Source organism: Trachypithecus francoisi, unplaced genomic scaffold (assembly GCF_009764315.1).
Source record: "Trachypithecus francoisi isolate TF-2019V2 unplaced genomic scaffold, Tfra_2.0 Lachesis_group21, whole genome shotgun sequence".
Classification (NCBI taxonomy): domain Eukaryota; kingdom Metazoa; phylum Chordata; class Mammalia; order Primates; family Cercopithecidae; genus Trachypithecus; species Trachypithecus francoisi.
Window position 1 is genome coordinate 32,517,149 of NW_022681467.1, and position 22,150 is coordinate 32,539,298.

General features: G+C 44.4%; 1 protein-coding gene across 2 annotated transcripts in view; it reads right to left on the bottom strand.

Annotated features, from left to right (window-relative positions):
• Window positions 1-22,150, bottom strand: part of SAMHD1 (SAM and HD domain containing deoxynucleoside triphosphate triphosphohydrolase 1) — a 77,689-nt gene that overhangs the window by 4,904 nt on the left and 50,635 nt on the right. For both annotated transcript variants that reach the window (XM_033186346.1, XM_033186345.1), the window contains exons 8-15: window positions 22,135-22,150; window positions 21,908-22,016; window positions 16,050-16,141; window positions 14,858-14,973; window positions 9,389-9,528; window positions 8,192-8,284; window positions 1,832-1,936; window positions 1,213-1,350 (exon numbers count right to left, since the gene is read on the bottom strand). The exon at window positions 22,135-22,150 is cut by the window's right edge and continues 85 nt beyond it. In XM_033186346.1, the coding sequence (XP_033042237.1) occupies window positions 1,213-1,350; window positions 1,832-1,936; window positions 8,192-8,284; window positions 9,389-9,528; window positions 14,858-14,973; window positions 16,050-16,141; window positions 21,908-22,016; window positions 22,135-22,150 (809 nt within the window). The remainder of the gene's footprint in view (window positions 1-1,212; window positions 1,351-1,831; window positions 1,937-8,191; window positions 8,285-9,388; window positions 9,529-14,857; window positions 14,974-16,049; window positions 16,142-21,907; window positions 22,017-22,134) is intronic.

The window sequence follows — 22,150 nt, forward strand, 5'->3', positions numbered from 1 at the left end:
GGGGGCCGAGGTGGGCGGATCACGAGGTCAGGAGATCGAGACCATCCTGGCTAACATAATGAAACCCTGTCTCTACTAAAATACAAAAATTTAGCCAGGCATTATGGCACGTGCCTACTTGGGAGGCTGAGGCAGGGGAATCGCTTGAACCCGGGAGGCAGAGGTTGCAGTAAGTGCAGTTGTCACTCCAGCCTGGGTGACAAAGCAAGACTCTGTCCCAAAAAAATGAATGAATGAATTTAAAAAAAATAATTTTCTACCCTGGACAGACAGGTCTCCTCATGGTCCCCTAAATACTCTCAGCTCATTCCAGCTTCATGCCTTTGTTTGTGCTCCTCCCATTGCCAAATACACCCTTCATTCTCCCTGCTGCTCATCCATACACAACCCTGCCTTCTAGATCTAGCAGATCCTGCCCCTTCACCAGGCTTCTCCCAGAGATCTTCCAACTCTCTGAATCCTCAGAGATCTTACCTGGATCATGCCATGTGGCATTTGATAAAGCACCGACATCCTGAGCTATGCTTTCATGTCTCACCCTATACTTTGTTCCTTTTGGCACCTGACACACAGGGAGGTGTGAGGGAGAGTTCCAGACTAGGCAGTAAAGCACTGTTTCCCTGCTTGCCAATTATATTCATTCATTCAGTCAATAAATGCCAACTGGCCACATTGTCTGTGCAGACACCTACTATGTGTAGGTCAGTAAGAGACAATTTTAACAACATTCTCTACAGGGTTGGCAACTGTGGCTTGGCTCCTCTTCCCTCTACTCTCATTCTTGATAACTTAAATAGCTAACTAATATACAGAAGTAACCAGGTTTAGAAACATGAAGTCTATTATCAATTGCATGTTAAACAAGTTAACTACTCAGCTTTGGTAACCTCTGAAAGATGGAGACACTATGAACAACCTTCCAGGGCCACTGGTGAACAACATTAGAAAGCATTATTTACATGTTCACATTTGTATCTTTTATTATTAGGACAATAATGCTAAACAGTATCCATTCCCAACTCCTGTAGGAAGAAATCACTGGCTGACACAGATTCAGACATTTTAAAAGGAAAGAAAGTGAAAGACCTTATTTTCAAAACCGTAACCAAGTGACTACAACTTAAATGGGAACTTTTCAGCAGATAGAATTATTTTTGGTTTTTACTTAAAAATAAAAAATTGTGCGAAGTTTGTGAGTAACAGGCCACCTACCTGAGGCTTGGTGAAATTTCTGTCTGCGCACCACTGAACAAAATGTTGTCTTGCGGCATACAAACTCTTTCTGTCCATCTTCTTACAATATACTCGAATCAGCTGCTCTGCAAATTTCTCTGGCAGAAGTTGTGAAACCTTTTTAAAATGAAGAGATTTCACTATCACCTTGAATTCACACATTGGAGATACCAGCTGGTCCCTAGGCTCCTAACTATTTCTTTTTTTTGAGACAAGGTCTCCCTGTCATCCAGGCTGGAGTGCAGTGTGGCACAATCACAGCTCACTGAGGCCTTGACCTCCCAGGCTGAAGCGATCCTCCCACCTCAGCCTCCTAAGTAGCTGGAACTACAGGCATTAGCTACCATGCCTAAGTTTTTTATTTTTTGTAGAGATGGGGTCTCGCTTTGTTAGCCAGGCTGATCTTAAGCTCTCGGTCTCAAGTGATCCTCCCGCTTCAGCCTCCCAAAGCACTGGGATTACAGGTATGAGCTACTGTGCCAGGCCCACTTTAATTGCAAAGATACGCCTTAAAACCTAGTTTGCATATAAAATGCTAATTTACCATAAAGATTTGCTACATGCCATTACAGTATATTTGTTTTGCCTAAGTAGTTACCTGGTTTTTCGTAATCTTGATTGGTCTGTTGGGGTCAGTCTTACAATAGAAGCTAACGTGATCAATTGGATTCTTTTCTTGCATTCCATAATCCATGTTGATAACCTAAATAAAAGCAATACATAAGTAATCATATAGCAACCAGGAGAACTGAATTCAGGGCTGTAGGAGCATAACAAGAAATGGAACAGAGGCCACCTGATTACAGGCAGGGTGGCTCAGGCCTGTAATCCTAGCATTTTGGGAGGCCAAGGCAGGTAAATCATGAGGTCAGGAGTTCGAGACCAGCCTGACCAACATACTGAAACCCCCGTCTCTACTAAAAATCCAAAAATTAGCTGGGCATGGTGGAATGCGCCTGTAACCCCAGTTACTCGGGAGACTGAGGCAGGAGAATTGCTTGAACCTGGGAGGTGGAGGTTGCAGTGAGCTGAGATCGCACCACTGCACTCTAGCCTGGCAACAGAGTGAGACTGTGCCCCCCCCCCCCAAAAAAAAAAGAAAAGAAAAAGAAATGGAATAGAGCCTTCTAGGGATTCGGAAGTAAGAATGTTGATAAGGTGACTCATGATGGAATAAAAATAACTGGTTCATGATCACTCTTAGGGATTTGGTATTGAAATCTGGGGGAAAATGGGAAATGTACTTGTGTGTTCAATCTAAGTATGGTGTAAACTCAATCCCTGCTATGTGACAGATACAGGTAGACACTAGAGGTGCAACAAGGACACTTTAAAATAAAATCCCAGACCGAACGCAGTGGCTCACTTGAGACCAGGAGTTCGAGACTACCCTGGTCAACATGGTGAAACACTGTCTCTACCAAAAATACAAAACAAAACAAAATTAGCCAGACATGGTGTTATGTACCTGTGGTCCAAGCTACTTGGGAGGCTGAGGCACAAGAATTGCTTGAACCTGGCAGGCAGTGAGTTGAGATTGCGCCACTGCACTCCAGCCTAGGCAACAGAGCAAGACTCTGCCTCCAAAAATAAATAAGTAAAGAAAATTCTAGCCCCCACAAACCAGGCAGCCCTAGATTGAAGTTCAACAAATAATTATAAAAGTATGCAACCACAGTTGAAAAGCAAAGGGTGCTTTGAAATGTTCTAACAGGGTACCTGATGTAGCCTAGGGTGCCTGGAGAAAACATTTTCCTGGGAAAGTGACTTTACTAAGTGAGCAAGAAACAAACAGGCTTAGGTGGGAAGAAAAAGAATTGCAGGCAGAAGAAACAGCTCAGAGGCAGAGAGTACTGAAACTATCTCCTGGATTTAGCAACTCTGAAGTCACTGGAGATCCTGGAGAGAGTATAGTGATGGCAACAGAGAAAAAGGTTCAGGAGAAAATAAGAAACAGAAATGTAAGAGGCGTGATGGCTCATGCCTGTAATCCCAGCACTTTGGGAGGCCGACGCGAGCGGATCACAAGGTCAGGAGATCAAGACCAGCCTGGCCAATATTGTGAAACCCCATCTCAACTAAAAATACAAAAATTAGCTGGATGTGGTGGCAGGCACCTGTAGTCCTGGCTACTCAGGAGACTGAGGCAGGAGAATCGCTTGAACCCAGGAGGTGGAGGTTGCAGTGAGCCAAGATCAGGCCACTGCACTCCAGCCTGGGCGACACAGTGAGACTCTGCCTCAAAAAAAAAAAAAAAAAAAAAGTAAGAGAAGGCAACTTTTAGAAGTTTCGCTGTTCAGAGGAGGCAAGACGTTAAAGAAAACAAAATTACAGCTAGATAGGAGGAGTAAGTTCTAGGGTTCTATAGTTCTGTAGGATGACTACGACTATAGTTAACAGTAATTTCCTTTGTTTTGACATAGAGCCTTGCTCTGTTGCTCTGACTGGACTGCAGTGGCACAATCTCGGCACACTGCAACCTCCGCCTCCTGGGTTCAAGTGATTCTCCTGCCTCAGCCTCCTAAGTAGCTGGGATTACAGGCATGCACCACCACGCCCAGCTAAGTTTTGTATTTTTAGTAGAGATGGGGTTTCACCATGTTGACCAGGCTGGTCTCAAACTCCTGGCCTCAAGTGATCCACCCGCCTAGGCCTCCCAAAGTGCTGTGATTACAGGCATGAGCCACCACGGCTGGCCTAGTTACCAGTAACCTATTACACAGTCTTTTTGTTATTTTTGATATGGAGTCTCTCTGTCGCCAGGTTGGAATGCAGTGGCTCCATCCCTGCTCACTGCAACCTCCGCCTCCCGGGTTCAAGCAATTTTCCTGCCTCAGCCTCCCAAGTAGCTCCAAGTAGCCTCCCAGGCGCGTGCCATCACACCTGGCTAATTTATTTTATTTTATTTCAGTAGAGACAGGGTTCCACCATGTTGGCCAGGATGGTCTTGATCTCCTGACCTCATGAACTGCCTGCCTTGGCCTCCCAAAGTGCTGCGATTACAGGCATGAGTCACCGTGCCCGGCCTATTACATAGTTTTAAATAGCTTGAAGGAAAATATTAAATGTTCCCAACACAGAGAAATGATAAATGTTTTAGATGATGCATATGCTAACTGCCCTGATCTGATCATCAGACATTTATATACACTATGTACCCCATGAAAATGGGACAGTTATCATTTGTCAGTTTAAAAAATACATAAAATAAAAACATAAAGAAAAAAAAGACAGCAAGAAAGAAGTACCTGGAGAGGAATTTGGTACCTTAGAAAGGTAAGGGAAGATGAGTCTGACCCTGAAAAAGAGGAGAGGGGTGAAGAGCAGTGCGGTGTTCATGATTTTCTTGAGACAGGCTCTTGCTCTGTCGCCTAGGCTAGAGTGCAGTGGTACGATATCAGCTCACTGCAACCTCCACCTCCTGGGCTCAAGTGATCTTCCCACCTTGGCCTCCTAAGTAGCTGGGACCATAGACGTGCACCACCACACCTGGATAATTTTTGTGTTTTTGGTACAGATGGGGTTTTGTTGCAGCAAGCCATGATCATGCCACTACACTTCAGCCTGGGACACAGACAGAGACCCTGTCTCAAAATAAACAAAAGTTTAAATTAACATTGGTTGGGTGTAGTGGCTCATGCCTGTAATCCCACACTTTAGGAGGCTAAGGCAGCAAGATTGCTTGAGGCCAGGAGTTTGAGACCAGCCTGGGCAACAGAGTGAGACCCTATCTATACAAAAAATTTAAAAATTAGCTGGGCATGGTGGCATGTGTCTGTAGTCCTAGCTACTCAGGAGGCTGAGGTGGGAGGATCGCTTGAGCCCAGGAGTTTAGGTTATAATGAGCTGTGATTACATCACTGCACTCCAGCCTGGGCAACAGAGCGAGACCCTGTCTCTAAAAAATAAACAAATAATACTAAATACAATAAAAAATGAAGTTATTCAGTTACAGCAACCACATTTCAGGTGCTCAACACCTGCATGCAGCTAGTGGCTATGAAAAGGGACAGCACTGACCAAGAATATCTCTGTCACTGCAGAAAGTTCTATAGGACAATACTTCTCTAGAACACAAGTAGAGTTACCCTAAGCCTTTGACAAGAACAAAGCTGTTTCCCTAGTATACAAATGGGAATACTGAATACAGTTGCCGATGGAGGCAGGCTTGTTTCTTTGGTGAGAAAGGTGTAAGGAGTTGCTACTTAATGTCCTATAGGTTATCTTGGAAATAAGAGTCAAAGGTTAGGTTATTCATGAGGGTGAATATAGCTGGAGGTGGGAAGCATGGTTGGATTTCTGAGAGGAGGGAGGACAGTTTGAAATGATGATGATGATTATTATTAGTATTACTTTTTGAGATGGGGGTCTTGCTCTGTTGCCCAGGATGGAGTGCAGTGGCAGGATCTTGGCTCACTGCAACCTCTGCCTCCCAGGTTCAAGTGATTCTCCTGCCTCAGCCTCCTTGAGTAGCTGAGATTACAGGCACCCACCACCATCCCTGGCTAGTTTTTGTATTTTTAGTAGAGATGGGTTTTGCCATGTTGGCCAGGCTGGTCTCGAACTCCTGACCTCAGGTGATCTGCCCGCCTCAGCCTCCCAAAGTGCTGGGATTGCAGGCGTGAGCCACCGTGCCTGGCCTGAAATGATTATTAGAGACTCGGAGAATCACACTAAGCCTGCCAGAAGGCCCAGCTTAGTTTCGTGACCGGGAATTTATAGATATGCCTGTACGGTGATGGTACCCAGGAGCATTTATGTGCCCAGGTAGAGGTGTGGAGATGTTTAGATTTGATTCATCTAGGTTGTATGGCCTTCTGCTAGGTAGATGCAAAGAAGGAAAAGAGAGTTGAGGGTAACTACAGAAAAATGAGTGAATTACTGTATCACAATATCCAAGATACTTTTTTTGTTTGTTTTTTTTTTTTTTTTTTGAGACGGAGTTTCGCTCTGTCGCCCAGGCTGGAGTGCAATGGCCGGATCTCAGCTCACTGCAAGCTCCGCCTCCCGGGTTTACGCCATTCTCTCGCCTCAGCCTCCCGAGTAGCTGGGACTACAGGCGCCCGCCATCTCGCCCAGCTAATTTTTTGTATTTTTTTTAGTAGAGACGGGGTTTCACCGTGTTAGCCAGGATGGTCTCGATCTCCTGACCTCGTGATCCGCCCGTCTCGGCCTCCCAAAGTGCTGGGATTACAGGCTTGAGCCACCGCGCCCGGCTGTTTGTTTGTTTTTTGAGATGGAGTCTCATTCTGTTGCCCAGGCTGGAGTGCAGTGGTATGATCTCAGCTCACTGCAACCTCTGCCTCCTGGGTTCAAGCGATTCTCCTGCCTCAGCTTCTCAAGTAACTGGGATTATAGGCGTGCGCCACCACGCCTGGCTAATTTTTTTATTTTTAGTAGAGATGGGGTTTCACCGTGTTGGCCAGGCTGGTCTCGAACTCCTGACTTCAAGTGATTCACCCTCCTTGGCCTCCCAAGGTGCTGGGATTATAGGCATGAGCCATTGCACCCGGCCTACATGTGGAAAGAAATGAAGATAGAAGGGCACTGACAAGCTCGAAGAAAGTGAGGACACAATAAACTAGAGGGCCTGATGAGCTAGGAAAACGTGGATGAGGAAGAAAGGGGTTTGTGGACAGAGAAAAGTATGTTTAAACTAGTGATTTTACAGGGAGGGCAGTTTTGAATGTTGATAAGGTCCAGGGTGTAATCTGCTGAGACTACTGGCCTGAGGTGCAGTGCTGTCTAGCTCTGTCGCCCAGGCTGGAGTGCAGTGGTGCGGTATCGGCTCACTGCAACCTCCGCCTCCCGGGTTCAAGTGATTCTCCTGCCTCAGCCTCCTGAGTAGCTGGGACTACAGACACATACCATCACACCAAGCTAATTTTTGTATTTTTAGTAGCGATGGGGGTTTCACCACGTTGGCCAGGATGGTCTCAATCTCCTGACTTTGTGATCAACCCGCCTTAGCTTCCCAAAGTGCTAGGATTACAGTCATGAGCCACTGTGCCCAGCTCTTTTTTTTTTTTTTCTTTTTCTTTTTCTTTTGGAGACAGAGTCTTACTCTGCTGCTCAGGCTGGAGTGCAGTGGCGTGATCTCGGCTCACTGCAACCTCTGCCTCCTGGGTTCAAGCAATCCTCCTGCCTCAGCCTCCCGAGTAGCTGGGACTATAGGCGCGAGCCACCAAGCCCGGCTAATTTTTTTGTATTTTCACTAGAAACGGGGTTTTGCCTTGTTGGCCAGGCTGGTTTCGAACTCCTGACTCAGGTGATCCACCCACCTTGGCCTCCCAAAGTGCTGGGATTACAGGCGTGAGCCACAGTGCCTGGCCCTACAACTTTCTCCTCTGTGTTTGTATGCAGGCAACAAAAAAAAAAATAAAATGTGTTACTTGTGTAATTAAAAATTTTTAGGCCGGGCGTGGTGGCTCAAGCCTTTAATCCCAGCACTTTGGGAGGCTGAGACGGGCAGATCACGAGGTCAGGAGAGCGAGACCATCCTGGCTAATACAGTGAAACCCCGTCTCTACTAAAAAATACAAAAAACTAGCCGGGCGAGGTGGCGGGCGCCTGTAGTCCCAGCTACTTGGGAGGCTGAGGCAGGAGAATGGCGTAAACCCGGGGGCCGGAGCTTGCACTGAGCTGAGATCCGGCCACTGCACTCCAGCCTGGGCGACACAGCGAGACTCTGTCTCAAAAAAAAAAAAAAAAAAAAAAATTTAATATAGACAATGTAATCACATGACCCCAATTATATTAAAAATAATGGCAAAAGATCACAAATCAAATTTTTTTGTGGTTAATAATATTGGTTCTCTTTGTAAGGGCACAGATTACTTCCTTTTATCTTTCTGCATTTTTCTAAGTAATTATAATGAACACGTACTACTTTTATAATGGTGGGTACTTTATCGTTAAAAAATTATTCACTCAGTTTATTACTGGACTAATTACTTACATCCACTATAAAATCTTCAGCTTCCAGTTTTACTTCCAGCAATTCGTTGGGTTTAGCAGCAGCAACCTCTTTTGGAAGAGATTCATAGTCCTCCTGGAAAACACAAGACTCCTCATGTTGGAATCCATTTTTCATCATTAAGCCTTCATGCCACAAACAGGTTCTCTTTATGAAAATGGCACCTAACTAAGAAAAATGATTAGAGATATCCTTAACAAATATAGCTCCTACCAATGTCACCCGTTAAACAAATAAAGCGATTTTTATAAAAAATTGTAAAAAGTGGCCAGGCATAGTGGCTCATGCCTATAATCCAAGCACTTTGGGAGGCCGAGGTGGGCGGATCATGAGGTCAGGAGTTCAAGACCAGCCTGACCAACATGGTGGAACCCCGTCTCTACTAAAAATACAAAAATTAGCTGGGCGTGGTGGCGGGTGCCTATAATCCCAGCTACTCGGGAGGCTGAGGCAGGAGAATTGCTCAAACCCAGGAGGCGGAGGGTACAGTGAGCTGAGATCACGCCACTGTACTCTAGCCTGGGTGACAAAGTGAGACTCTGTCAAAAAAAAAAAAAAAAAATTCACATTTTGAAAAAAAAAAGAGTGGCATTAACCTATTAGTACAACAAGAGGAAGTATAACCCAGAAATTATTGAGGTAGGATGTGGTTATAAGTATGACTTGTGTTATAGCTTTCTGGCAAAGAGAAAACTCTTCAACAAGTAGGAGGTGAAAATAGATATTTGAGTTAAAGAAGACAGGTATGTGCCATCTGGGAGACTGATATCCTGTGAAGGAACCAAGTCATTACAACAGGTCACCACAGCCTCAATGAAGCTCATGCAGGCACTTTCTTTGGAGGTCCCTTTCCCTTATATTCATTTTCCCATGCTTGAATCTAGCCAAAATTAGAGACCCACTCTCACGTCCTGGATGAGAGCAAAGATTTGGAGTTAAGTTAGACCTGGCTTTTGAATCCTGGCTAAATACGCTTTCATGAGCAAGTTATTTAATCTCAGTGAAGCCTCAGTTTCTCTATCTGTAAAACAGGCCTAAGACCCCTGCACTGCTGTAAAGATTAAATGAGAGTAAATGTAAAGCACTTAGTACAGAGTCATAGTATCATGACAGGTTAGTGGTTTCCTCTTGGAGGACAGAGATAACCTTTCACTAATGGAAAGATGCCTGATAACTCACCTTTTTAATCTTTACTTGTCCCGTTGGCTGGGTCTCACCCACATACTTGAATAGATTACGGTATTCAATTTGTTTTAAAATCTCTCGTGCGTCTTTCAATTTGGGATCAGTAGAGTATAAAATCTCCAGAAAAATGTTATCTGCCAATTTGATGACATTTCAGTTACATTAAAATAAAAACACAGAGTTAAATAATTACATAGTGCTATTCTACTGAAAAGATCTTAACAGGCAGGTACATTATTATTTTAGCAATACGAGAAAATTTTTTAAAATACTTAAGTGAAAAAACCTTTTAAAACTGTTCCAGTTGACCAGTCACAGTGGCTCATGCCTGCAATCCCAGCACTTTGAGAGGCTGAGGCGGGCGGATCACTTGAGGTCAGGAGTTCGAGACCAGCCTGTCCAACATGGTGAAACCCCGTCTCTACTAACAATACAAAAAAAATTAGCTGGGTGTGGTGGCGGGCACCTGTAATCCCAGCTACTCAGGAGGCTGAGGCAGGAGAATTGCTTGAGCCTGGAAAGTGGAGGTTGCAGTGAGCCAAGATTGCGCCATTGCACTCAAGCCTGGGCAACAAGAGTGAGACTCTGTCTCAAAAATAAAAGTTCCTGTCAATGACTTGGATTTAATTCCAGGTAATCCAGAGAGTGGGGAAGGATAGAGAGAAATAAGACTGCATTGGAGTTGATGACTGCTGAGCTGGGTGATGGGCACATAAATGTGTATGGATTTATTGTTGACATGTTTTAATTTGTTTTTAAAAGAGAATGGTGGCTAGGCACTGTGGCTCACATCTGTGATCCCAGCAATTTGGGAGGCCGAGGCAGGTGGATCACCTGAGGTCAGGAGCTCGAGACCAGCCTGGCCAACATGGCAAAACCCTGCCTCTACCAAAAATACAAAAATTAGCTGGGCATGGTGGTGCATGCCTGTGGTCCCAACTACTCAGGAGGCTGAGGCAGGAGAATTTGCTTGAACCCTGGAGGTGGAGGTTGCAGTGAGCCGAGATGGCGCCACTGCACTCCCACCTGGGTGACAGAGTGACACTATCTCCAAAAAAAAAAAAAAAAAAAAAAAGAGAATGGTCCTGAAATATTTACAAGCAAAATTATGTCTAGGATCTGCTTCAAAATAGTCCAGTGTTTGACATGAGTGGGTAGATGAGGAGATGAGGCAAAACTGCCATGTGTTGATAACTGTTGAAGCTAAGTGACAGGTACTTTGTAAATTTCTATAATAATAAAACAATGATTTTTTAAGTGTCCCATTTGATGATGAGAGTAGAAGAAATATTTTTCCTTTCTTTCATTTTCTCCCAATTTTTATTTTGAAAAATTTCAAAATAAAATATCCTTCACTTAAATTCAACAATTGTTAATGTTTTTCTGCATGCACTTTCTCCATATATATATCCCTGTGCAATTTTTTTTGAGACAGAGTCTTGCTTTGTCATCCAGGCTGGCGTGCAGTGGTGTGATCTTGGCTCACTGCAACCTCTGCCTCCCAGGTTCAAGTGATTCTCTTGCCTCAGCCTCTTGAGTAGCTGGGACTACAGGTGTGTGCCACCATGCCCAGCTAATTTCTGTATTTTCAGTAGAGATTGGGTTTCACCACGTTGGTCATGCTGGTCTCAAACTCCTGGCCTCAAGTGATCCACCCGCCTCAGCCTCCCAAAGTGCTGGGATTCCAGGTGTGAGCCACTTCACCTGGCCTTTTTCTTTGTTTTTTTTTTTCTTCTTTTTAAGGAGACAAGGTTAGGTTCTGTGCCTAGGCTGAAGTGCAGTGGTGTGATCATAGTTCACTGCAGCATCAAAGTCCTGTGCTCAAGGCATCCTCCTGCCTTAGCCCTTGAGTAGCTGGGACTACAGATGTGCACCACCATGCCTGGCTAAATTTTTTTTTTTTTTTTGAGACAGGGTCTCACTGTGTCATCAGGCTGGAGTGAAGTGGTATACGATTATGGCTCACTGCATCCTTGACCTCCTGGGCTCAGGCAATCTTCCTGCCTCAGCCTCCTGAGTAACTGGGACTATAGGCACATGCCACCATGCCCAGCTAAATCAAAAGCTAGTTTAAATAAATGTAAATATAATTTGAAAAAATTAATCTACCTGCCTCAGTCTCCTGAACAGCTGGGACTAAAGGCACATGCCACCACACCTGGATAAAGATGACTTTTTTTTTTTTTTTTTTGAGACAGAATCTCACCCTGTTGCCCAGGCTGGAGTGCAATGGTGCGATCTCGGCTCACTGCAACCTCCGCCGCCTGGGTTCAAATGATTCTCCTGTCTCAGCCTCCGGAGTAGCTGGGATTACAGGCACCAGGCTGGTCTCAAACTCCTGACCTCGTATTCGCCCGCTTCGGCCTCCCAAAGTGCTGGGATTACAGGCGTGAGCCACCGTGCCCAGCTGACTTTTTAAAATGTAGCGTCACTTGCGTTATTATGAATGAAAATTAAAAGTATCCTCAACTTGTTCAATTTTTTTTATGTTATTTATTTATTTATTTATTTCATGTTTGAGATGGAATCTCGCTCTGTCATCCAGGCTGGAATGCAGTGGTGCGATCATGGCTTACTGCAACCTCCGCCTCCTGGGTTCAAGTGATTCTCGTGCCTCAGTCTCTGAGTAGCTGCGACTATAGGCACCCACCACCACGTCAAGCTAATACTTTGTATTTTTAGTAGAGACAGGGTTTCACCATGTTGGTCAGGCTGGTCTTGAACTCCTGACCTCAAGTGATCCACCTGCCTCAGCCTCCCAAAGTGTTGGGATTATAGGCATGAGTCACCCTGCCTAGCCTTATATATATATTTTTAAAGAACAATGTATATAGTTCTTGTAAGTTAATTTTTTATTTTTTTCTCTATTATTATTATTATTTGATACAGGGTCTTGCTCTGTTACCCAGGCTGGACTGCAGTGGTGCAATCTTGGCTCACTGCAATCCCCACCTCCTGGGCTCCAGTGATTCTCCAACCTCAGCATCCTGAGTAGCTGGGACTATAGGCACGTACCATCACGGCTAATTTTTAAATTTTTTATAGAAACAGGGTTTCAGCATGTTGCCCAGGCTGATCTCAAACTCCTGGGCTCAAGCGATCCATCTGCCTTGGTCTCCTAGAGTGCTGGGATTATAGGCATGAGCCACCTTGTTTGGCCTATTATGTATCTTTTGATTGAATTTACTGAAAGGTAATGTGAAGTCTGTCAAGTTGAATAATAAAAATTTGGGCTTGTATTTTACATGCCTTTTCCCCCCATTTCATTTTTCTAGTAATTCATTTTTATCATACTTTACAGAAATAACAATCTGCATGGGGTTGGTAATTTAAAAAACTGGTTCTTCAAAGACAGTTTAGGAGGAGATAGTTTAGGTTTCATTTTGTCAGTGTGCAGCAAATAGAATCCAGCTGCCATAGAAGTAGCACTCTAGGCAGGAAGCTATGGTAGAGTGATTTGGCTGTGTCTTAGGTCACTTAGCTTCTGTTGTTTTTCTCCATTTTCAGAGCCTCCAACCTTTCCACAGATTCTGAAAGCTATGTGATTGCTTTCCAATTTTATTTTTATTTTTTGTTTATTTATTTATTTATTTTTGAGACAGAGTCTTGCTCTGTTGCCCAGGCTGGAGTGCAGTGGTGCGATCTCGGCTCACTACAACCTCTGCCTCCTGGGTTCAAGCGATTCTCCTGCCTCAGCCTCCTGAGTAGCTGAGATTACAGGTATGCGTCACCATGCCTGGCTAATCTTTGTATTTGTAGTAGAGACAGGGTTTTACAATTTTGGACAGGATGGTCTCGAACTCCTGACCTCAGGTAATCTGCCCTCCTTGGCCTCCCAAAGTGCTGGGATTACAGGCATGAGCCACCATGCCTGGCCCAATTTTATTTTTAGTTAAACAGTTTCATAATTTGTAACTAAGAACTCTGACTGGTGTATACTTTTCATTTTACTTCTTTCGCTTTATCTCAGTCAATACTTTCCCACATTAAAGAACTAGCTGTGGCTGGGTGCAGTGGCTCACGCCTGTAATCCCAGCACTTTGGGAGGCCGAGGCAGGAGTTTCAGACCAGCCTGGCTGACATGGTGAAACCCTGTCTCTACTAAACATACAAAAAAAAAATTAGCTGGGCGTGGTGGTAGGCACCTGTAATCCCAGCTACTCGGGAGGCTGAGGAAGGAGAATCGCTTGTACCCAGGAGGTGGAGGCTGCAGTGAGCCGAGATTGTGCCATTGCATTCCCGACTGGGCTACAAGAGCAAAACTCTGTCCCACACTCAAAAAAAAAGAACCTTTCCACACTAAGCTGCAGATTTTGTTTCTGCAGAAGTGTGGATAGATGTTCCTGGCATCTTGTGTTTTTGTAATGAAAATAATGTTAAATGGTCAAGTTAGTTTTTTGGTGTTCAATATTAGTCCAGGTATGAGTTAAATAATGACAAGTCTGGGCAACATAGTGGGACCCTGTCTCTACAAAAATTGAAAAAATTACCCAGGTGTGGTAGCACATGCCTATAGTCCCAGCTACTTGGCTGAGGCTGAGGCTGAGGCAAGAGGATCACTTGAGCCCGGGAGGTTGAGGCTGCAATAAGCTATGATGGCACCACTGCACTCCAGCCTGGATGACAGAATAAAATCCTGTCTCAAAATAAATAAAAAAATAAAAATTAAATTAAAAAGTTAAATAATGGCCCAGGCTTGGTGGCTCACACCTGTAATCCCAGCACTCTGAGAGATCAAGGCAGATGAATCACATGAGGTCAGGAGTTTGAGACCAGCCTGGCCAATATGGTGAAACCCCGTCTTTACTGAAAATACAAAAATTAGCTGGGCATGGTGGGGCATGCCTGTAGTCCCAGCTACCCAGGAAACTGAGGCAAAAGAATTGCTGAAACCCAAGAGGTGGAGGTTGCAGTGAGCCAAGACTGCACCAGTGCACTCCAGCCTAGGTGACAGAGCGAGACTCCATCTGCAGGAAAAAAAAAAAAAAAAGTTAAATAATGTATATTGAGTACTTATGTGTCAAGTCTATACCAGGTGCTATGCCTCATTTAAACATCACAACAAAACTGTATACTAGGTATCATTACCCTCATTTTACAGATGAAAGATTCAGATAGGTCAAATCCCTTTATCAAGGTCACTTTATCGGTACAAGACAGAAATAAAACTCAAATTCAAAAGGAGATAATTACTTGGGAAGCTAAAATCCTTCCACCGGCTGTGTACAGTGGGTCACACCTGTAATCCTGGCACTTTGGGAGGTCAAGGCAGGGAGATCGCTTGAGCCCAGGAGTTTGAGAGAAGCCTGGGCAATATAGTGAGACCCTTTCTTTCTTTTTTTAAAATTAAATGGTTATTTTGAAAAATGAAAAATAAAAGAAAGAAAAATAACTCACTGGCAATTCAAGGACATCTTATAGTTTATCTGAGATGGACCATCTATGTGACCTGTAACTTCTTACCTGTCAGCTTAGTATAGGCTTCCATGTCATCAATTGCTGTAGAAATGCGATACTTTTTTCCTCCAGCACCTGTAATCTCTATATAGTCATCTGCTTTGAGGAAAGCATCTGTAATCCTAAAAATCATTTTGCAAAAATTTATGCTTATGAGAAATGTGGAATATTTGCCTTATGTCTTACTTAAGGAAATCTTTCTACTTTAGGGAAATAAAATAACGAGGCACAATGTTCTAAAGACAACTGCTTCTCCACCATACCAAATTTGTGCTTGGTGACCTGTGAGCTACCGTGCTTACTGTGTTCAGGCACCGTGGCAGGGCTTTACATTCACCATCTTATTTAATCTTCCCAACAATAAGGTAGGTGTATTCAGCCCTCATTTTATAGATGCAGAAATGAAGTAAATTTTGATTTAACCAAGTTAGGAAGAAACAGGGCCAGGCTTTGAACCTAGATCTCTCTGAATTACAAAACAACAACAACAACAACAAAAACTCTTACCAAAGTATTAACATACAAATAGGAGAATGTACTCCAAGTAATCTGCTCATGACAAAGGATAGGTAAAAATAGGAATGAAGCTAAACTTCCTCAACACAAATGTGAAAACGAACATGAAGGGTTAATTAATTTAAGGCTATTTGAGAGACATGGAAGAAGTAACTTGGCTCACACCCAGTGTTTGATAACTCCTCATGGAATCTTTGTCACAGGGAGACCTGGCTGTACAGTTTTCTGCTATGGTTCTGACTGGGTTAGGAAGAGGTATAATTGCTGTTGGTTTTACCATTTGGTACTAATTTTGATAAATATTTGACAGGATACAAATAGACATTAATCTTAATCCTTAAAGTTAATTTTTGTCATTAATCTCAGAATTCAAATATTCACGTCCTACCTCCCATTCTGCTGATGACTAATATCTGGTACGTAAGTGACTAGCTGCGCCGAGGTCCTGGGTGATCTCAGCACTGCCGCTTCATGTCTGGCCTAAGCCCCTTTATCCACTTCTCTCCTTTTCCTCCAACTAAATTAACTCTATGCTAGATTTTTTTCTTTAAGGAAACCATTTTAAATTTGATCACTTAATATTTACTTGAACTTATCTAGAAATGTCTAGTTGAGCCTAGTATGATACTCTAGCCAAGTATCAAGGAAAATTTTATAGGGAAATGACAATCAAGTTTCTTACATTGTATCAATAATGTTGCCAACTTTGTGTTGATAAGCTCTACGGTGTAAAGAGTTACGAGTGTGGAACATGTCATACAGATTTCCAACTTCCTGCAGGAAAACATGAAGTAAATATTAATAGGATCAGATTATGTTACTCTTATTAGAGACAAGTATACAGGACAAGGAAAGTGATTGTGGCAGACAAGAGGGCTTTGAACAGGGACTTCTTCATTAACACCTTTGACCCCACTACAAAATGAGGAGGCAGATTAGTAAAGCCATTTATTGGCTTGCAACTTTCATTCTTTTTTATTTTTTATTTTTTTAAAGACAAGGTCTTGCTATGTTACTCAGGCTGGTCTTAAGTGATCTTCCCACCTCGACCTTGCTGGGATAACATGCATCAGCCACTGTGCCCAGCTAACTTTCATTCTTTTTTTTTTTTTTTTAGACGGAGTCTTGCTCTGTTGGCCAGGCTGTAGTACAAGTCTTTCATTGCAAGAACTTTCGGCCGGGCGCGGTGGCTCAAGCCTGTAATCCCAGCACTTTGGGAGGCCGAGACGGGCGGATCATGAGGTCAGGAGATCAAGACCATCCTGGCTAACACGGTGAAACCCCGTCTCTACTAAAAAATACAAAAAAAAAAAACTAGCCGGGCGAGGTGGCGGGTGCCTGTAGTCCCAGCTACTCGGGAGGCTGAGGCAGGAGAATGGCGTAAAACCCGGGAGGCGGAGCTTGCAGTGAGCTGAGATCCGGCCACTGCACTCCAGCCCGGGAGACAGAGCGAGACTCCGTCTCAAAAAAAAAAAAAAAAAAAGAACTTTCATTCTTTTCTTTTTTTTTTTTTTTGAGATGGAGTCTCGCTCTGTCGCCAGGCTGGAGTGCAGTGGCTTGATCTCGGCTCACTGCAAGCTCCGCTTCCTGGGTTCACGCCGTTCTCCTGCCTCAGCCTCCTGAGTAGCTGGGACTACAGGCACCTGCCACCATGCCCGGTTAATTTTTTTGTATTTTTTTTAGTAGAGACGGGGTTTCACTGTGTTAGCCAGGATGGTCTTGATCTCCTGACCTCGTGATCCACCCGTCTCGCCCTCCTAAAGTGCTGGGATTACAGGCTTGAGCCACCGCACCCGGCCAGAACTTTCATTCTTAATAAACTAGGCTAGGCACGATGGCTCACACCTGTAACCCCAGCACTTTGGGAGGCCGAGGTGGGCAGATCACCTGAGATCAGGAGTTCAAGATCAGCTTGGCCAACACGGTGAAACCCTGTCTCTACAAAAATACAAAAATTAGCCAGGCATGATGACAGGTGCCTGTAATCTCAGCTAATAGGGAGGCTGAGGTGGGAGAATCGCTTGAACCCAGGAGGCAGAGGTTGCAGTGAGCCGAGACCACGCCATTGTACTCCAGCCTGGGCCACAGAGCAAGACTCCATCTCAAAAAAAAAAAAAAAACATGGCTGGGCGCGGTGACTCACACCTGTAATCCCAGCACTTTGGGAGGCCGAGGCAGGTGGATCCCGAGGTCAGGAGATCGAGACCATCCTGGCTTACATGGTGAAACCCCGCCTCTACTAAAAATACAAAAAAAATTAGCCTGGCGTGGTGGCAGGCACCTATAGTCCCAGCTACTTGGGAGGCTGAGGCAGGAGAATGGCGTGAACCTGGGAGGCGGAGCTTGCAGTGAGCCGAAATCGAGCCACTGCACTCCAGCCTGGGTGACAGAGCGAGATTCTGTCTCAAAAAACAAAAACAAAAACAAAAAACAAACCCCTAAAATCTACTACATGCTCAAACTCTGTGACAGGTTCTGTTTCAGGCATATATATATGCATATATATGTATATAAATATATATTTTAATCCTCCCAATAACTGTAGGAAATAGGTATCACTATTCTTATGTTCTTCATTCTTGACTTTCTTTTTCTTTTTTCTTTTTTTAGACAGTCTCGCTCTGTCACCCAGGTTGGAATGCAATGGCACACAATCTTGCCTCACTGCAACCTCCACCTCCCAGGTTCAAGTGATTCTCGTACCTCAGCCTCCTGAGTAGCTGGGATTACAGGTGTATGCTACCACGCCTGGCTAATTTTTGTATTTTCTGTAGAGACAGGGTTTCACCATGTTGGCCAGGCTGGTCTCAAACTTGTAAGCTTAAGCGATCTGCCCACCTCGGCCTCATGAAGTAGTGGGATTATGGGATTACAGGTATGAGCCACCATGCCTAGCCGTTCCTGACTTTCTGTACTATACTACTTTTTGATTACATGACTGCCATCTAACAGGGACCTAGTGATTTCAGTTGTTTAACTACAGTTGACCTTTAACAACACATGTTTGAACTGTAAGAGTTCACTTATACAGATTTTCTTGCCCCACTGCCACCCCTGAGACAGTAAGACCAACCCCTCCTCTTCCTGAGTCTATTTAATGTGAAGACGATGAGGATGAAGACCTTTATGATGATCCACTTCCACTTAACGAATAGTAAATATACTTTCTCTGCCTTATGATTTTTTTTTTTTTTTTTTTTTTTTTTTTTTTGAGAGGAGTCTTTCTCTGTCGCCCAGGCTGGAGTGCAGTGGCGCAATCTCGGCTTACCACAACCTCCGCCTCCCAGGTTCAAGTGATTTTTCTGCCTCAGCCTCCCAAGTAGCTGGGATTACAAGTGTTCACCACTGCACCCAGCTAATTTTTGTATTTTGAGTAAAGACAGGGTTTCACCATGTTGCCCAGGTTGGGCAGGCTGGTCTCGTACTCTTTTTTTTTTTTTTTTTTTTTGAGGCGGAGTCTCGCTCTGTCGCCCGGACTTGAGTGCAGTGGCCGGATCTCAGCTCACTGCAAGCTCCGCCTCCCGGGTTTACGCCATTCTCCTGCCTCAGCCTCTCGGGTAGCTGGGACTACAGGCGCCCGCCACCTCGCCCGGCTAGTTTTTGTATTTTTAGTAGAGACGGGGTTTCACCGTGTTAGCCAGGATGGTCTCGATCTCCTGACCTCGTGATCCGCCCGTCTCGGCCTCCCAAAGTGCTGGGATTACAGGCTTGAGCCACTGCGCCCGGCCTCGAACTCTTAACCTCAGGTGATTCGCCCACCTTGGCCTCCCAAAGTGCTGGGATTACAGGCGTGAGCCACTGCGCCTGGCCTTGCCTTATGATTTTCTTTTCTTTTTCTTTTTCTTTTTTTTTTTTTTTTTGAGACGGAGTCTTGCTCTGTGGCCCGGGCTGGAGTGCAGTGGCCAGATCTCAGCTCCCTGCAAGCTCCGCCTCCCGGGTTTACGCCATTCTCCTGCCTCAGCCTCCCGAGTAGCTGGGACTACAGGCGCCCGCCACCTCGCCAGGCTAGTTCTTTGTATTTTTAGTAGAGACGGGTTTCACTGTGTTAGCCAGGATGGTCTCCATCTCCTGACCTCGTGATCCACCCGTCTCAGCCTCCCAAAGTGCTGGGATTACAGGCTTGAGCCACCGCGCCTGGGTGATTTTCTTAATAACATTTTCTTTTCTTTAGCTTACTTTATTGTAAGAATACAGTAGACGGGGCATGGTGGCTCCAACATGTAATACCAGCACTTTGGGAGGCCAAGGAGGGCAAATCGCTTCAGCTCAGGAGTTCGAGACCAGTCTGGGGAACATAGCGAAACTCTCTCTCTACAAAAAAAAAAAAAAAAAAAAAAATAGAAAAATTAGCCCGGTATAGTGGCATGTGCCTGTGGTTGCAACTACTTGGGAAGCTGAAGTGGGAGATTTGCTTGAGCTGGAAACGTGGAGGTTGCAGTGATTGGAGATTGCACCACTATACTCCAATCTGGGTGACAGAGTAAGATCCTGTATCAAAATAATAATAATAATAATATAGTATATGATACATGTAACATTCAAAATAGGCTGGGTGCAGTAGCTCATACCTATAATCATAGCACTTCAGGAGGCTGAGGTGGGTGGGTTACTTGATCCCAGGAGTTTGAGACCAGCCTGGGCAACACAGTGAAATCCCACCTCTATAAAATAAATTTCAAAATTAGCCAAGCATAGGCCTGTAGTCCCAGCTACTGAAGAGGCAGAGGAGGAAGGATCAGTTGAGCCCAGGAAGTCAAGGCTACAGTGCACTATGATAGTGCCACTGTACTCCAGCCTAAGTGATAGAGCAAGACCCTGTCTGGAAACAAAACAAAAACCAAAAAAACATACAAAATGTGTGTAACTGACCATTAAAGTTATCAATAAGGCTTCTGGTCAACAGAAGGCTATTAGTAGTTAAGTTTTTGGGAAGTCAGAAGTTGTATGCAGGCCGCAGGCCAGGCACAGTGGCTCACACCTATAATCCCAGCACTTTGGGAGGCCAAAGTGGGTGGATCACTTGAGGTCAGGAGTTCGAGACCAGCCTGGCCAACATGGTGAAACCCCGTTGTCTAATAAAAAGACAAAAATTAGCTGGGCGTGGTGGCATGCACCTGTAAACCTAGCTAGTCATGAGGCTGAGGCAGAAGAATCACTTGAACCCAGGAGGCAGAGCTTGCAGTGAGCCAAGATCGTGTCACTGTACCCTAGCCTAGGCACAGAGGGAGACTCTAACTCCAAAAAAAAAAAAAAAAGAAAAGAAAAGTTATATACAGATTTTCAACTAGGAGAGGGGGTAGCACCCCTAAACATGATTTTGTTCAGGTGTTAACTGTATAAAATTTTTCAACACTAATATAGTGATTAAAAATGAGACTCTGCCGGGCGCGGTGGCTCAAGCCTGTAATCCCAGCACTTTGGGAGGCTGAGACGGGCGGATCACGAGGTCAGGAGATCGAGACCATCCTGGCTAACATGATGAAACCCCGTCTCTACTAAAAAAATACAGAAAATTAGCCGGGCGAGGTGGCGGGCGCCTGTAGTCCCAGCTACTCGGGAGGCTGAGGCAGGAGAATGGCCTAAACCCGGGAGGCGGAGCTTGCAGTGAGCTGAGATCCGGCCACTGCACTCCAGCCCGGGCGACAGAGCGAGACTCTGTCTCAAAAAAAAAAAAAAAAAAAAAAAAAAATGAGACTCTGGGCTGGGCGTGGTGGCTCATGCCTATAATCACAGCACTTTGGGAGGCTGAGGCAGCTGGATCACAAGGTCAGGAGATCGAGATCATCCTGGCTAACGCGGTGAAACCCCATCTGTACTAAAAATACAAAAAAAAATTAGCTGGGCGTAGTGGCGGGCGCCTGTAGTCCCAGCTACCAGGGAGGCTGAGGCAGGTGTGAACCTGGGAGGTGGAGCTTACAGTGAGCCGAGAAGGCGCCACTGCACTTTGGGTGGTGGAGCGAGACTCCATCTCAAAAAAAAAAAAAAAAAAAAAAAAAGAGAGACTCTGGAAACAAATTTTTTGGGTTGAGATTCCAACTCTACTACTTGTTAATTATATACCTTCTCTGTGCCTTAATTTGCTCGCCTGTTGAATGGAATAATAGTATCTATCTCACAGGGTTATATGGAATAAGTTGATCCGTCCAAAGCACGTAAAATAATGCCTCATACAAGCCAGGCATGATAATGTGCACCAGTAGTCCCAGCTACTTGGGAGGCTGAGGAGGACGGATCACTTGAGCTCAGGAGTTCAAGACTAGCCTGGGGAACACAGTGAGATCCTATTTCAAAAAAAATGCAGCCAACCAAACAAAAAAACCCCAAAACCAGTGTCTGACTCAAAACTTAATAAATGTCCGTTTTAATTTTATTATTATTTAATAATGCAGTAGGAGGGAAGAGACTAAAGATATTTACAAATCCTAGGAATTAAGTAAAGAGATTGTCGATTTACCAATTATTCCAAATTGTCATATGGTTATTTCCAAATTTCAGACTAGGAACAACACTCTTCTTATTATCTCCTCTGGCAGAGCTTACCTTATCTCTAGCACAAATACGCAACTCATTGCCTACTTCACAGACACGGGCAAACTTAATGAAGCGCTTGTAATCAAAATTATTTTGGATTCCAAGATGATGGCAGTCCCTAGAAGGATTCCAAAGCAGAGATATGAAATTTTTCAACAAGGAAGCTGTACCTTAAATAGTAATACTAAATTTATATAAATATTTTAGCCAACTTTTCAGAAGTGTTCAGTGCATACCTGGCAAAATAATCCC